General features: G+C 50.6%; 1 protein-coding gene across 1 annotated transcript in view; it reads right to left on the bottom strand.

Annotated features, from left to right (window-relative positions):
• The window catches only part of LOC310697809 (inositol polyphosphate 5-phosphatase OCRL-like), a gene marked incomplete at its 5' end in the record, with an annotated part of 43,899 nt that extends 39,550 nt beyond the window's left edge, over window positions 1–4,349 (bottom strand). The window contains one exon of the mRNA XM_083484441.1: window positions 4,019–4,349. Coding sequence (XP_083340567.1) covers window positions 4,019–4,349 — 331 coding nt within the window. The remainder of the gene's footprint in view (window positions 1–4,018) is intronic.
• Window positions 4,350–13,680: the final 9,331 nt, after the last annotated feature.

The following is a 13,680-nucleotide window of genomic DNA, read 5'->3' as shown; positions in this document are numbered from 1 at the left end:
CCGTACAAAAAAGCTGTATTAATGTCATGATGGGAAGCATGCAGTTTCTCCTCCGCAGCTATCTTGAGCATCAGCCGAATGCTCTCATATTTGACTATGGGTGAGTAGGTCTCGTGGTAATCCTGTCCTGGTACCTGTGAAAAACCTCTGGCAACCAATCTGGCTTTGTGTCTGACTACCTTGCCATTCTGGTCTGTCTTGGCCTTGAAGACCCATTTGCTGCCAACCAGTCTCATTCCTGGGACTACCGGTACCAGTTCCCAAGTTTGGTTCCTGTTCAAGGAATCAACTTCAGCCTTCATGGCATTAAGCCAAGGCTCAGCATCTTTAGAGGTTAACTCCTGAACCTCTTTGAAGCTTGAAGGTTCCCACACCTTCTCTGAGCTACTAAGAATAGCAGTTGCCGTCTTAGCAAACTCATCAGCATATCTCTTTGGAGGTCTGCCCTTTGTGGCCCTCTCAGATCTGCGTACTAGACGCAAGTCTTCTGGACTCATCTCCTCTTTCTTAGGAGAAAAATGACCAATGGTGAACAGTGGTTCTTCCAGTTCATTGTCAGACGTATCAGATGGTCTGACTGAGGCCTTTGCGCTCTTGTAGTCTGCTGTGTCATCACTGTCACTGACACCAGCAGCAGCGCCGCCCACTGAACTGGAATCCGAACTCTGATCATCATCATCATCATCCTCAGCAGCTTCCTCAGCTTTAGCTGCTTGCTTGACATCACCTTCATCCTCCTCTGGGTAACTCTGGAAAATTCCCACATTTTCCCCCCACTTAGGATTGTACTCAACACTCCTTGTGAACTTAATGGACTTGGAGTTAGTCATCCATACCCTGTATGCAACTTTTTCGTACCCCATGAACAAACCATGTGCCCCACGCTTCCCAAACTTGTTGCTTTGTGGGGTGTGTACCCACATGTCAGAACCAAAGATTCTCATGTGCTTGATGTTGGGTTTCTTACCAAACATCTTCTCATAAGGGGTACAACCAATAGGTGATGACAACCTGCGATTAAAAGTGTAAACAAAATTCGACAGAGCCTCCCCCAAAAACTTATCAGGGAGATTGGCATCATGCAACAAGGTTTTCATTCCTTGCTGCAATGTTTGATTTGCTCGCTCCGCAAGTCCATTCATCCATGGCGATCTGGGCGTTGACATGTCATGCTGGATTCCCTCTTCAGTCAGGAAAGCTTCAAACTGCTGAGAAGTGAACTCCCCGCCCCGATCAGTAAAGAGACAGCCAATACGTTTACCGTGGACATTCTCCAACCAAGTACAGAATGCCTTGAACTTCAGAAACGCTTGCGATTTCTGCTCGAGCATAAACACATGAATGTACCTGGAAAAAGAATCAATTAGAACCATGAAGTACCTTGCTCCTCCCAAAGAGGGCGCAAGTGGACCAACCAGGTCTGCATGCACTAGCTGGTAGGGTTTGGAAGCCTGACTGCTAGACTCCTTGCCTTTTGGAGCAACCTTCACCTTGTTCTCTGCACAAGATACATATTTCATGTGAAACTTACAGGGTTTGATGTTCAAACCCTCAACCATCTCTGGCATCTTGGCCAGTGCCTTCCAAGAGAGGTGAAAAAACCTTCTGTGTGCATCGTGAATGCATCCTGCATGAAGAACTTTGTTAGATTGTGCAACACAACAAGAATCAACATTAGACACAGCAACAGCACCATTGTCGTCATTAGTTATATGGAACAAACCATCCATAAACTCTGCATGCAAAATGTCCTCTTTGCCTTTTCTGATGACACAGACGCTCCTCTTGAAGGAAATCCCAAAACCACGCCCAGTAAGTTGTGGGACACTGAGCAAGTTGCTTGCAGCTCCCGGAACATAAAGTACACCTTTGATGGTTGTGTGCAGACTTGCCAGTCTCACAGTGCCTTCTCCTGCGATTTGCAACGTCTTTCCGTCAGCCAGGTGGATCTCACCTTCTTGAGGTTTGAAGGAGATAAATAGGTGGCGATCTTTCGCGATGTGGCGCGTACAGCCTGAATCAACAACAAACCTGCCTTTGGCTGTTGGAGCAGTCTTTACAACAAGCAAACCCTTGTTTTCCACCGGCGTGGGCTTTTGCAGCTTGCCCTGCTGCTTCTGGCCATTAGACTTGCCTTTAGCCTTTGGTTGAGCTGTGCCAGCAAACAAAACCTTGTTTTCCACTGGCATGGGCTTTTGCAGCTTGCCCCCCTGCTCCTGGCCAGCAGACGTGCCTTTAGCCTTTGGTGAAGCTGTGCCAGCAAACAAAACCTTGTTTTCCACTGGCGTGGGCTCTTCACCCTCCCTCTGCTTCTGGCCATCTGCAGGCGTCTTCCTCTGTTTACCTTTGCCTTTCCGGCCTCTGCAAAGGCGATGACCTTGGTTCCCATGAGAAACAGAGCTCTCAGCTGCCGACTCCTTGGCTCCCCCTGGAGGCTGGAATGCTGCCTGGGATGACGTGACAGTCAGCTCCCCCTGCAGCTTGCAACCGGTGCCCTCAGCATCCCTGCATTCACTCGCATTCTGGGAAACAGCCAGGACCTCCGATGCAGTCAAACTCTGGGCTGGGATGACCGGCTGGTGGGCTTTCTTCAAAGCATCTCACATCTTGCGTGCAGTCAGATGGCCAGCCAACGTCTTAATTTCCTCCAGAGAGACAGACAAGACTATTACGTCAATGGCCTTCGAATTCTGGCCTTTCCATTTCTCTGTCAGAGGAACTGGAGGGGCTTCACATACAATATGCCACACTCCAAACTGTCGCAGCAAACTCTCACACCACACAGCCCAGGTTTCATAATTGTACCTATTTAGCTTTGGGCACTCAGTAGCCTCAGTAGGTTGGAAAAACTCCATACCAGCTTTTCCTTTGAGCCGAGAGTCTATTTACTTCAGAGAGGTCTTATCTCAGCAGCTATAAATCTTGAACTCTCTGGCGCAGCTCCCAGACCCATTAGTCTGCCGGAGTTCAAAGGCTCTTTCCGCGGCAAACAGAAAAGCCTGACTTTCGCTTTTCCTCCACATACCTTTCAACGCAGTGTGTCGCAGTCTTACTCTCCTGTAAGTGCCGTGAATCTGGGCCCGAAACCTGTTGTTGGGATACTGCCAGGGAGATAAAGTCCATCATGGCCCCAAGCCGTGTGCCGGACGATCCATCGATCTCCCGTAGCGATTAGCGACACGAGTTTCCTGAAAATACCTTGCCACATTCCAGGGCTCGTGCACACTCTTATCAGCAGGTAAGAGCACAGCCAGAAGTCGCACTCAGGTGAGCATTATCTACAGACTTTATTCAGCGTTGATCAGAACAAAGAAAGAAATGACTGTTCTGCGTCAGTGTCTCCGACAGAGAGAGAGAAACGAAAGCAATAGGAAACATAAACATCCTGTGAACAGGAAATGCGCAGACTCTGTGACTCACAAAGCCTGCTCCCTTTTAGGGTGGAACGGAAATATCCCAACACAACCACACTACCTGGGGTGTATGAGACATCCATATCTTTCTGGTATAATTCCTCTGTGTATTCTTGCCACCTCTTCTTTACGTCTTCTGCTTCTGTTAGGTCCTTTCCACCTTCGTCCTTTATTATGGTACTCTTTGTATGAAATGTTCCTTTCATAGCTCCAGTTTTCTTGAACAGATCTCTGGTTCTTCCCATTCTGTTGTTTTCCTCTATTTCTTTGCATTGCTCGTTTAAGAAGGCCCTCTTGTCTCTCCTTGCTATTTTTTGGAAATCTGCATTCAATTTCCTGTATCTTTCACTATGTCCCTCGCATTTTGCTTGCCTTCTCCAAGTCCACCTTTCCTTTTGAAGCAAAATGTCATTGAAATGGGGGAGAAATGCCCTGCATGAAGTTTTGGGTTTGCAATTTGGGGAGAGGGAAGACTGTCTGCGGCGCTGGGGAGCGGGCAGGCTGGCGAGGCCCCCTAGATCTAGAGGCCCTAGGCTTCAGCCTACTTAGCCTATACATAAATCTGGCCCTGCCTATGTCACAGTGAGCACAGGCCCATCAATCACGTGCAAGCCATTCTGCGTGTTGGGAAGGAGCCTCCTGTTCTGGGCCAGGTGGAAGAGTGACACCAGCAGAAGACTGGGTGGTGGGGTCGAAGCTGATCCCAGGGAGCACGTGAGGAGTCAAGGCTTCCCGCATGAAGGCCTCGCTTCCCCTAGAAGTCCCTGCCTCCTGGTCTGTGTTCGCTTTCTTCTTCAGGCACAGCGCCAGCATGTTCTGGATGGTGCACCTGCTTTCGGGGGAGAGCTTGTCAAACTGGTCCACAGTAGAAGAATAGCCATGAGACGGGTGAGACTCCTGCAAGGCGTCCCCAAAGTCAGGGCAACATAAGCGCATTTGAAGAGCCTTGCTGGTTCAGGCCAAGGCCCATTCAGTCTGACATCCTGTTGGCATGTAGTTGGTCCAGCACAATTGCAATATTATTGCATCCTTCAGGAATGGTGTGTCCAGCTCCATCTGAGTCATCATCCAGGCACGCTGTGGAGCTGCATGGATGAGAGATGGGCATCTTCGGCCAGTCAGGGGTGAAGAGCTGGCAAGATCCCCTGTACTGAGCAGAAAAGCAAACTCTTTGGCCTCCGAGATCTCTCCCAACTCTCAGCAGCCCTCACTGTGAGCCGTACTAGAGGAATTTTGCCCTGCTTTTGCTGAGCTACAACACAGGAGCGCACCCCCAGGGGGCCATGATGTGGTAACCCTGGCGAAGCATTGCAGAGCAACTGAGAAAGCAGAATGATGTTTGCGTGGACAGTCCATTAGAAAGCTGCACTATTATTGCATCAATAGCACAGCTTATTATTTACAGCTTATTATTTATTTATTTATTCATAATTATTTATTTATTTCATAAAACTTATACACTACCAGATGGTAAGAAATATTAAAGCCGTTTACAGAAAGATAAAACCATAAAATCAGGAAAAACCTACAGTACATTAAACACTGAAGAAGTGAATACCAGAATAGATCAGAACTCACTCCCAAGGTAAGGGGAAGAGACATGGCTAAGATGGCAGGACAGATTACTCTATGATGTTAACCCCTTCATGCACTAATTAGACTGAAGCATGTTGGTTATATGAGACTGGTTATCCCGCACAACATGCTCTCAAGCAAACCATGCCCTCCAACTGAAAACCCATTTCCTGGACAATATCAACATTGTGTTTTGTGCCTGTGAACTGCACAGTGAATATTTTTATTAGAAAAGAAAACAGCCCGGTGTTTCAGCTTCTCAAAGTTGTTTTATTCAGTGCGCTGCTACAGCTTGTCACACCCAAATCCTCCAAAGGAATCTGCCAAAGTGCTTTTCCAGGCAAAAGGGGGCAGAGGGAGAGAAACCAAGAACCTCAAGTTCACTAGACCAGGGATGGGGAATTGTGTGGCCCTCTAGATGTTGTTGGATTCCATCACCCCTGACCGTCGGCCATGCTGGCAGAGGCAGAAGGCCATTGGATCTGGCAATATCTGGGAGCCCACAAGATTTCCAAGCCTCCACCCTACACAAACAACCAGGCACTCAGCTGTGAGGCATGCCTCTTACAGGAGGGAGGGTCACTCCAGAGGCAGTTGTGGCATGAGGGTGCTGGTTCATGCCTTTGTGGGCACATTTGAGGATTAAAGGGGACCCCCTAGGAAGCATGCTTGGAGATCTTCCTTACCACGTGGCTCTCTGGCAAAAGCACAACAGTACTAACGGCCATATGGAACCACACCTCAAAGTTGGATCAGACTTCCCAGATCCTGTAGCCTACATCAGGAGGAAGACTGGGGCAGAGGGGCCTAGAGTGGGAGTCAGAGCTGCTCTTAGGGCTGCATGTCTGAAGCATGGGCAGAAATCTTTGGGTGTGAGGTTGCATGGGGCTGTCTCTTTGTGTTTTGCTGGTGCCAAGCCGCCAGCCAGCCAGAGGCAGGCAACCAACTGGCTTCAGGGGCAAGCTCCTTTGCAAAGCCAGTCTGACTTCACCAAATGCAATGACAGAGTGACCATTCGGCCCGTGTTCTGCTTCGCTGTGAAATTGCGTGTGTTCCTCAAACCAGAGAACCTCTTTTTCAACGTCAAGCTGGTCTAAGGAAGAAAAGCATAAGAGTTAGTCTTGAATCCCCACACACATGTGCTGGGAGATGCCTGCACACCGTACATGTAAAGCACATCTCCTCCCACCCACACCCAAAAAGTCCTGGGAACAATGGTTTGTTAAGGGTGCTGGGAATCGTAGCACTGTGAAAGGAAAACTAAGGTTCTTAGGATTCTTTGGAGGGGGTGGAATGTTGAATACACAGCGGCCACATGGACGGACGGACACACACACACACACACACCCACACACACACACACCAGCATAGCTTCAACTTTTAGCACAAAAAGTCTTCAGCCAGATGTCCTGCAACCCTTTGGCAGGGGCAACTTATCATTTTATTGATTTTCCATAACAAACAATTAAAAAGGCAGACAATCTTGCAAAGGAGTGTTGCCATTTAAACTGCTGGTGTGACGTAGGAACCCGAACAAAGAAAAGGAACAAGCTACGAAAAACGAAACATCCCACCTGGCCACGGTTTCTGAGAGAGCAACAGCAGAAGACCCAGACTCTGGCAAGATGAGCATTTGCCCAGTGGATTCTGGCCGCTCCATGAGGGCAGACAGGGGATGACTGCGGTGGCCGCCAGCCCCTTCCCACTCCATCTCAGATACAGAATGCATTTGCTCTGCCACTCCTTGGCTCTGGCGCCACCTACTGTTGGCCTCCTTGCCTTCCACCCTCCCAGTCCCAATGAGCACCATCCACCCCTGGTCCAGAGGCGCAGAGCAGTAGTTAGGTGATCTTGCGCCCCGGCAGAACCGTCCAGATTGCGCCCCCTAGCCGGACAAGTTAGCTCTTCTTTCTGCTTCTCCTCCACCCCCCCAAACCATTCAATTCACCCTGGAAGTACAAGTATCGAAAAGTGAAATGTTAGAGGTTTCCCCCCACCCCATAGCAATATAATTGGATTCAGCTAGCTGGTCAGTCTACTTTCGGTTTCACTCCTGGCTCCTTGTTAAATTAATACTGCATCAGAAAGTTCCCAAGCAGATATACAAAGTTATTTGGCACTTCTCCAGTTGTTAATGAGATGTCTCTTCTAGTCCAGGGGAGTCTTTTGATCTTCTTCCAGGAAACCAAGAATCAAAAACCTTGATTTTCCTTTTTTCCCTTTTCCCAGTCATTTCCACATAGTCATTATTAGAGTTATTAAAACCTTATTATATCAACAAATGCAAAATTTATAGCCTCCCTTGCTTTCCTGGTGACTTTCAGCTTAAACACAAACTGCTCTGGAGTGAGAAAAACCCATCACACTCAAAAAGCCCAGCTGGAGGGACCTGGAAGTGTGTGGGGAAGAGCAATTTTGTAGTGGCTTTGTTGCACAGGAGCACCAAGTTCACTAACTGGCTGATTCAGAGTGAATCCCATTCAAAAAGAGTGCAATGGTGTGTGTTTTAGCCAGCCATCCGGCTGCTGCAACTATTCCCTGGGTGCCACCACACTGTCCTGTCTGTGTGTTTGGAAGGGAATGGGAGCTATGCTCCCCCCGGAGACACCCCACTCCTTCTTCCTTAGCTGTGCTGCTCAACAGTTGAGGCAACCTTCACAGTTCTGGGATGCCGAGGAAGCGAACCAATAGTCACGTTCATCTGTACTGGCTCAGTATGACCTATTCTGACAGGTGCTGCCTTTCATATTCACGCCCAAGAGCCTATCCGCTCCAGAGATCTGGGGCTGAACCCGGGATCTGCACGCCAAGGCTGGAGTGCCAGCTGGCCACGTTGGGCGCCTGCCTGGAGAGTGGAAGCCGGGGGTTCAAGGGACATCGTGCTGCTCCTGGCAACCCCCACACAACCCGACGTCCTCCTCCGCCTGAATCCCGCTTCCCCCAGGACGCACTTCCCATCCTGGAGCGGCTGGGGTGGGAGCAGTCCCCACCCCCCTTTCCAGACCCCACTCTCCTCGTTCTTCTTCTTCATGCCTCGGGTGTTTTCCTGAGTGTATCTTCAGAACAACCCTCTGTGAGGGAGGCTAAGCTGGCCCAAGGACTGGCCCAAGGTACCTCAGCCAAGTTGCCAAGGCCAGCATTTAAGACCGCGCACCCTTTCCCCTCAGATGATAAAGCCGGGATGAGTCATGCTAGCAGCCTGTGGCCTTGATGGGCTTTGTGGCAGCCCAGCCCAGCTGCTATAGTCCACAACTGAACCGAGGAAGCGCAACTGGAGAGACAGAGCCCAGCACTTTTCTCACGGGACAGAAGCGCACGACTTCCCCCTCCCACTTGCCGCCCGCTCCTGTCTTTCTCTGGCGACTCAGTTTAGTGCGCCAAGCGGCTCATCCCAGGTGGGAATTCGGGTGGTGCTGCTTGCAGAAGGAGAAGTGGCTGGTGCTAGCGGGAACTCCCATTGTTCTTCTCAGGTAGGACTTCCGGGATCCAGACGAACGTTTTACCAAAAAGTATGGCTTGACTACTGATTTCCCATTTAAAGGATGGCAAAATGACCTAAGTTTGGCAGACAGGTGAAAAAAACCACTGTCAGAGTTGCTTCCAGATCCTAGCTCACAGAGGATCACGCTAGCCAGCGATCATTAAATAAAAGTCTTTATTGAGTTACAGTTTCCATTCTCAAGCTGCTGCGTGCAACTCTACGTCTTATGGTTAGATCGGCGAAGCTCCGTCTGAGTCTCCGCCCCTTGTACACCAACTTAATATCCTAGCCCTGCTCCACCTTTTCTGCCTGACTGTTCTTCTCTGGGTCCCTCTGCCCCCCGGGGTCTCTTCCTTCTGGGATTCTTCTGACGCCGACCCCCCGGACCCTCCTGTCTCCTTGCGCCGGGCTTTAGGACCTGGCTCCCTTTCCGGGCTGCTTACTGCGCCACCTTCCTGTGCATTTGAACTTGGCGCGCGCGCCCAACCTTCCACTTTCCGTCTGACCGTTTCTTCGCTCCCCGATGGAGGTGTGGCCACTCCTGACTCGTGCCCTCCCCCCTGTTGTGAGCTGCCAGCGCTTGATCCCTGGCGCCCTTCCTCTTCCCTGCTCTCTGGCGGTGACGCTGGTCCCGATTTCCAACTGCTCCCCTCTGAGTCCCCTCTGGCTCTATCTTCCTGGGGTGTCCCCCTAGGCTCCCCCCTTGCCCTGGCCACTGGTGCTCCTTTCTGTGAATCTTCTGATTCACTGGAAAGACTCGGAGATCTCGGGTCGTCGTCATCACTCATCTTTTCTTCTGCCTCCTCCCCCTCGCTCTCTGTTTCCTCCCTTGCCCTTGCCTCTGCTCCTGAACCCCTGACAACCACGAATTACATTTAAAGTTCTATGAGATGCAAAGGAAAGCTTGCGTTTTAAATGGGGGATATTGAGAAAGAAGAGACTTGGAATTAGAAGGTTAGGATTTAAGGTAAGGTTACCAGATTTTTTTCAAAGAATCTGTGGACACTTTTTCAAAAGAGAAACAAATGTTGTTTTTTAAAAATCATTTTTTTTTAAAATAAGAAGTAATACCTTCTCTTCTGGGTCTCCTCTGTCGCGTGGCCTTCCTCTGGGCCCCAGCCTGATCTCTTGGAGTGCTATCTGCCATGAAGTAGGCTCGGGTCGGGCCTGGGCTCGGCCCCGTGTCCTTGCCCTCCTGGTGCTCTCCTACCTCTCTTCCTCAACGGCCGCAAGGTCGGGGCTCCCCTCTTTTTTCTCCTTCCTCTTTCTCTCTCTTCCTTCTCCTTCTCCTTTCCTCCTTCTCCCTGGGTTGGCTCCAGGGTTTTTACTGGCCCTGGAGCGCCGCTGGGCAGTCAGCCACGTGGCCGGGCGCTCTCGCTCCCGCCTCGATTTGGGTCCTGGGGCGTGTGTGTCAGCGGTTCCCCCAGTTGACGGACCGGGCATCCCTGGTTCCCCCTCGGCAGTGGCAGTGGTAGCGGCAGTCTCAGCAGCCCGGAGCCAGCCTGGTAGTGCACTTGGCTCTGGCTGGCTTCAGGAACTGCTCATTGCCCTGGCACCCGCCATTTTGCCTAGTCATAAGTCCCCATATGATGTGTCTTGTGCCATTGAACCAATCACGCAACATTCCTTCCCTACTAATAAATCTACAAATCTACAATCTGTTGGGGACAGATTTGTAAATCCGGGGACTGTCCTCGGGAGACGGAGACATCTGGTAATCATTTTGTAATAGGGCTTCTCCTGCCTTTGCCAGTATGTCAGCCTTCTCAGCCTCCTTAAAGTTCAGAAGCACTTGTACGTCTGGCCATATGGGATTGTGAGTGGAGAAGGTGGCGCAGTCTGGATGAGTCACTCTGTCTTGCTCTTTGGTCACTGTGACCGAGCACCATTTTGGGCCGATCAGGATCTATGGGGAAGGAGATCCACCCAGAAGTTGTGGAGGGAACGGGAAGAGAAGCCTGGTCAAGAGACTGGCTCATGTCAGAAGGAGGCCTGACTGCATCCTTGGCGAAGCCCAGAGCAGGGCAGGAAGGCAGCATTGCCCAGCGGGAAGGCATTCGGAGGCAAATCATCAGCAAGGAGCAGAAAATCCCCTCCCCTTCCCTCAAGAAGACTGAAGAATCTCTAGTCGGCCTTCAGGTGAGTTCAGCATCCCAGGTCTCTGGGGTGTTCCTGTCCATTACAAAGCTGACTCGAGGCTCCGTCAACTGAGCCCCTACACTCCTTGCGTACATGAAAGGGCCACAGAAAGGATGGGAGGCAGCCTTTTCCTGGAGCCATCTTACCTGCAGCAGTTCACTCGCTGGCTGCTGACCCTTTTCCTCCATCACCTGGATGATCCTCTCAAGAGAGGAGAGTTTCCTGCAGAGTCTGGCCAGCTGCTCATCCCTTCTCCCTGCAATCTCCTTCTCCACCTCTTCCACATGATTCAGCAGACGCTTTTCTTCTTCCAGGAACTGGCACAGTTGTCTCAACTTCTCCACAGTCTTCAGCCTCTCCGGTTCTGAGGAGGTTGGAGTGAGGAAGATGGTCAGCCTTCAAAACATCAGCAAGAGAATTAGGATTTGAATTGAACTGCTTCCACCCTCCCAGCTCACAAGTCCTCAGGCTTCTCCTTGACTGCTTTTCACATAATAAACAACAATGGGAAATAAACTCCATTTAGCTGCATTCAAAGGCGAACTTACCTAATTCGCAGTTCTTGGAAAAATATGGAGACCAAAACAGCAATCTTTTGAAATTCACACCTCTGAATTTCTCAAGGTTGACCCAGCCAGGTAATGTTCACAAAAAATGTATTTATGAGGGTAAAGCACATATCAAAATATTTATACGAGAAGGTAGCCACCCTAGCATTTGATTCATTTTCAGAATAATAAATAAATAACAAACTGATATGGAAAAAGGAGAGAGAAGTTGAAATGGGCAGATTTCCCCATCCCTCCTCAGTCCGGACTTGCTTCTTGAAATGCTTGTTCCCTCACTAGTAACAATAAGGACACTTCCAAGGAGGTCTTTGCTTTCCTTGTCCAGGTCTGCTTGATAGGGCAGAATTTCCCCTCTCTATTTCCTCCGAATCTCCAGGCGGCGACAAAGAGAGGAGATGAATATTCTACTGGCTTCTTGGGTCCAGTGGCCTTGCTATAATAGGAAAGTAATTGACTGGAGGAAAGAAAAGTACAGAGGTTTTCAACCTTTTGGGGTCCACGGCTCCCTGGACCAACTCCCTTCTTTCTGCGGCACCCCTGTGGGGCTCAGGAGACCAGTTAGGTCCCCCCTTGCTTGCCTCCCCTCCCCCTTTCTCCAACAGCCTCCCTTGCGGAGTGCTCTCTCAGCCTCCTCTCCTCTCCCGTCTCCTTAGGAGTCCTCCTCTTGGTCTCTGAGCTGCCCCCGCTGCTCCCCAGGGGCCTGGGACTTGCCTGTCCATTCCCAACAGCAAGGGCCCCTCGCCAGTTGGCTTGCTTACTCTGAGGCCGCCTCAGCTCCTGGCAGCCCACACCCCCTGGCCAGCCCCAGAGGCACCATTCTCTGGGGGAGAACAGCTGGGCAAGCCTTGGGGAGGCAGAGATGGCATCCGAGGAGGGAGGGAAGGAAAGAGGGACAGAGGCCAGTGTCTCCTGCGGCACCCCAGCTGCCACAGCACACTGCTTGAAAACCACTGCAGAACTGGGATGGGAAAGGTTTCTAGTCCAACTAACTGGTCTGGAGAAGAGGAAAGGCAGCCATGCTTGCTCCTTTGTCTTCTCCGAGGAGACTTCCAGCCTGACTTCTCATCTTGAGGCCCCAGCGAGAAGTGGGAAGAGGAGGAGGAAGAGGAGGAAGCATCCCCAGAAGAAGTGTGCTCCCCACCAGTAGGTGCTTCCACCCCCCACTCCTAAATCTGCTTCCAACAGATACTTGGGGGGGGGGCATCCTGCACTATCTGGTCAATTCCTGGTGTTAGGAGAATTAGAAGGTCTAAGATATAAACACATACATAAATACTGTAAGTAGTTCTCATCACAAAAGAATATGCAGGTAAACCCATGAACAGCCAGGTAAACCCATCAAGAGGTTTCCTGCCAGACAGGAGTCTGTTGTAGGCCGCCCCTTCTGTGATGTATGGAGGGGTGGTCTTGGCCTCCTGGGTGGGCAATTTCAAATGTCTATATAAGGACTTGGTTCGGGGGCTCCTCCTCCCTCCTGCGTTGGGGGGGGGTGAGCACCCTGTTGCACCAGTTAATAAAGATCTGGCTTACTAGCTGCTTTGCTTCTCAATATTCTCTGGTTGGCCTCTCTTATTTTCTCCTACTGATAGAGAAGCTACCAAAGGACTCTATATGGGCTCTGAGGTACCCCAGAAGGGAAAAGGGGCCGTTTTTTCCTTAGAACACTGGCCCCCAGTCCCCACCCCCTTGCAGCTGACCCCTTGCTGCTCTCTGCTTGGCAGGGTATTGAAGAGGCATCCTGCTAGCCAAAGAAGACATGTGCAATTCACATTTGTAGTGTTCTAAATATGTGCAAAGCAACCTTGCTGGGGGATGTGGATGAGGTTAACCCTTTCTCTCCCTGCCATGGTCCCATGAAGCTGCTGTATTTCAAGGGAAGATCCCTTGGCCCCCCGGCAGAGAGAAAGACTTCGACTCCCTCCTCCCAGCCATCCCAGCAGCCCTCAGGCTTCCCCTTGGCTGCTTCTAAGGTAATAAACAACCACCAATGAATACCATGCCTACTTTGGATCTGAGAATTAAAAAGATAACCTGCCAAGAAGAATACACAGCTATTTCTCCCCCTCAAGGTACCTTGTATTCCTCGACAGCCTCTTCCAGAGGAATCACCTCATGGTGTTGGTGCTTCTTGGATCTGCCCCAAACCACACAGAAGGGGGCTTCATCCTCCTTGCAAAAGAGTTTCAGGGGCTCCTGGTGCTTCTCACAGACTCCTCCTTTCCCTCTGGAAGACTGAGAGTCTTGGCTACTTCGACAAAGGTAGCCAATTGCTGATTGCGGATGAGGCGTCTTCTCTGAACTCCAACTCGGCCTTGAGGACAGGAAGCCAGCCTCCTTTTTGCCCCGCTCCACTGGATCAGGCCGGACCGGCAGAAGTTGTGTCCACACTCTGGGATGGTCCCTGTGTTGTAAGAGAGTCAGGGTCAGAGAGGGGAATGAAGGAGAAGGACCCTACCAATATCAGATAGATCATATTCTGCCTTCACACCCTACAAGAAGGTCA

The sequence above is a fragment of the Podarcis liolepis genome, assembly GCF_965112155.1.
Source record: "Podarcis liolepis genome assembly, chromosome: W".
Lineage (NCBI taxonomy): Eukaryota > Metazoa > Chordata > Lepidosauria > Squamata > Lacertidae > Podarcis > Podarcis liolepis.
This window is presented reverse-complemented; position numbering and strand designations above follow the sequence as displayed.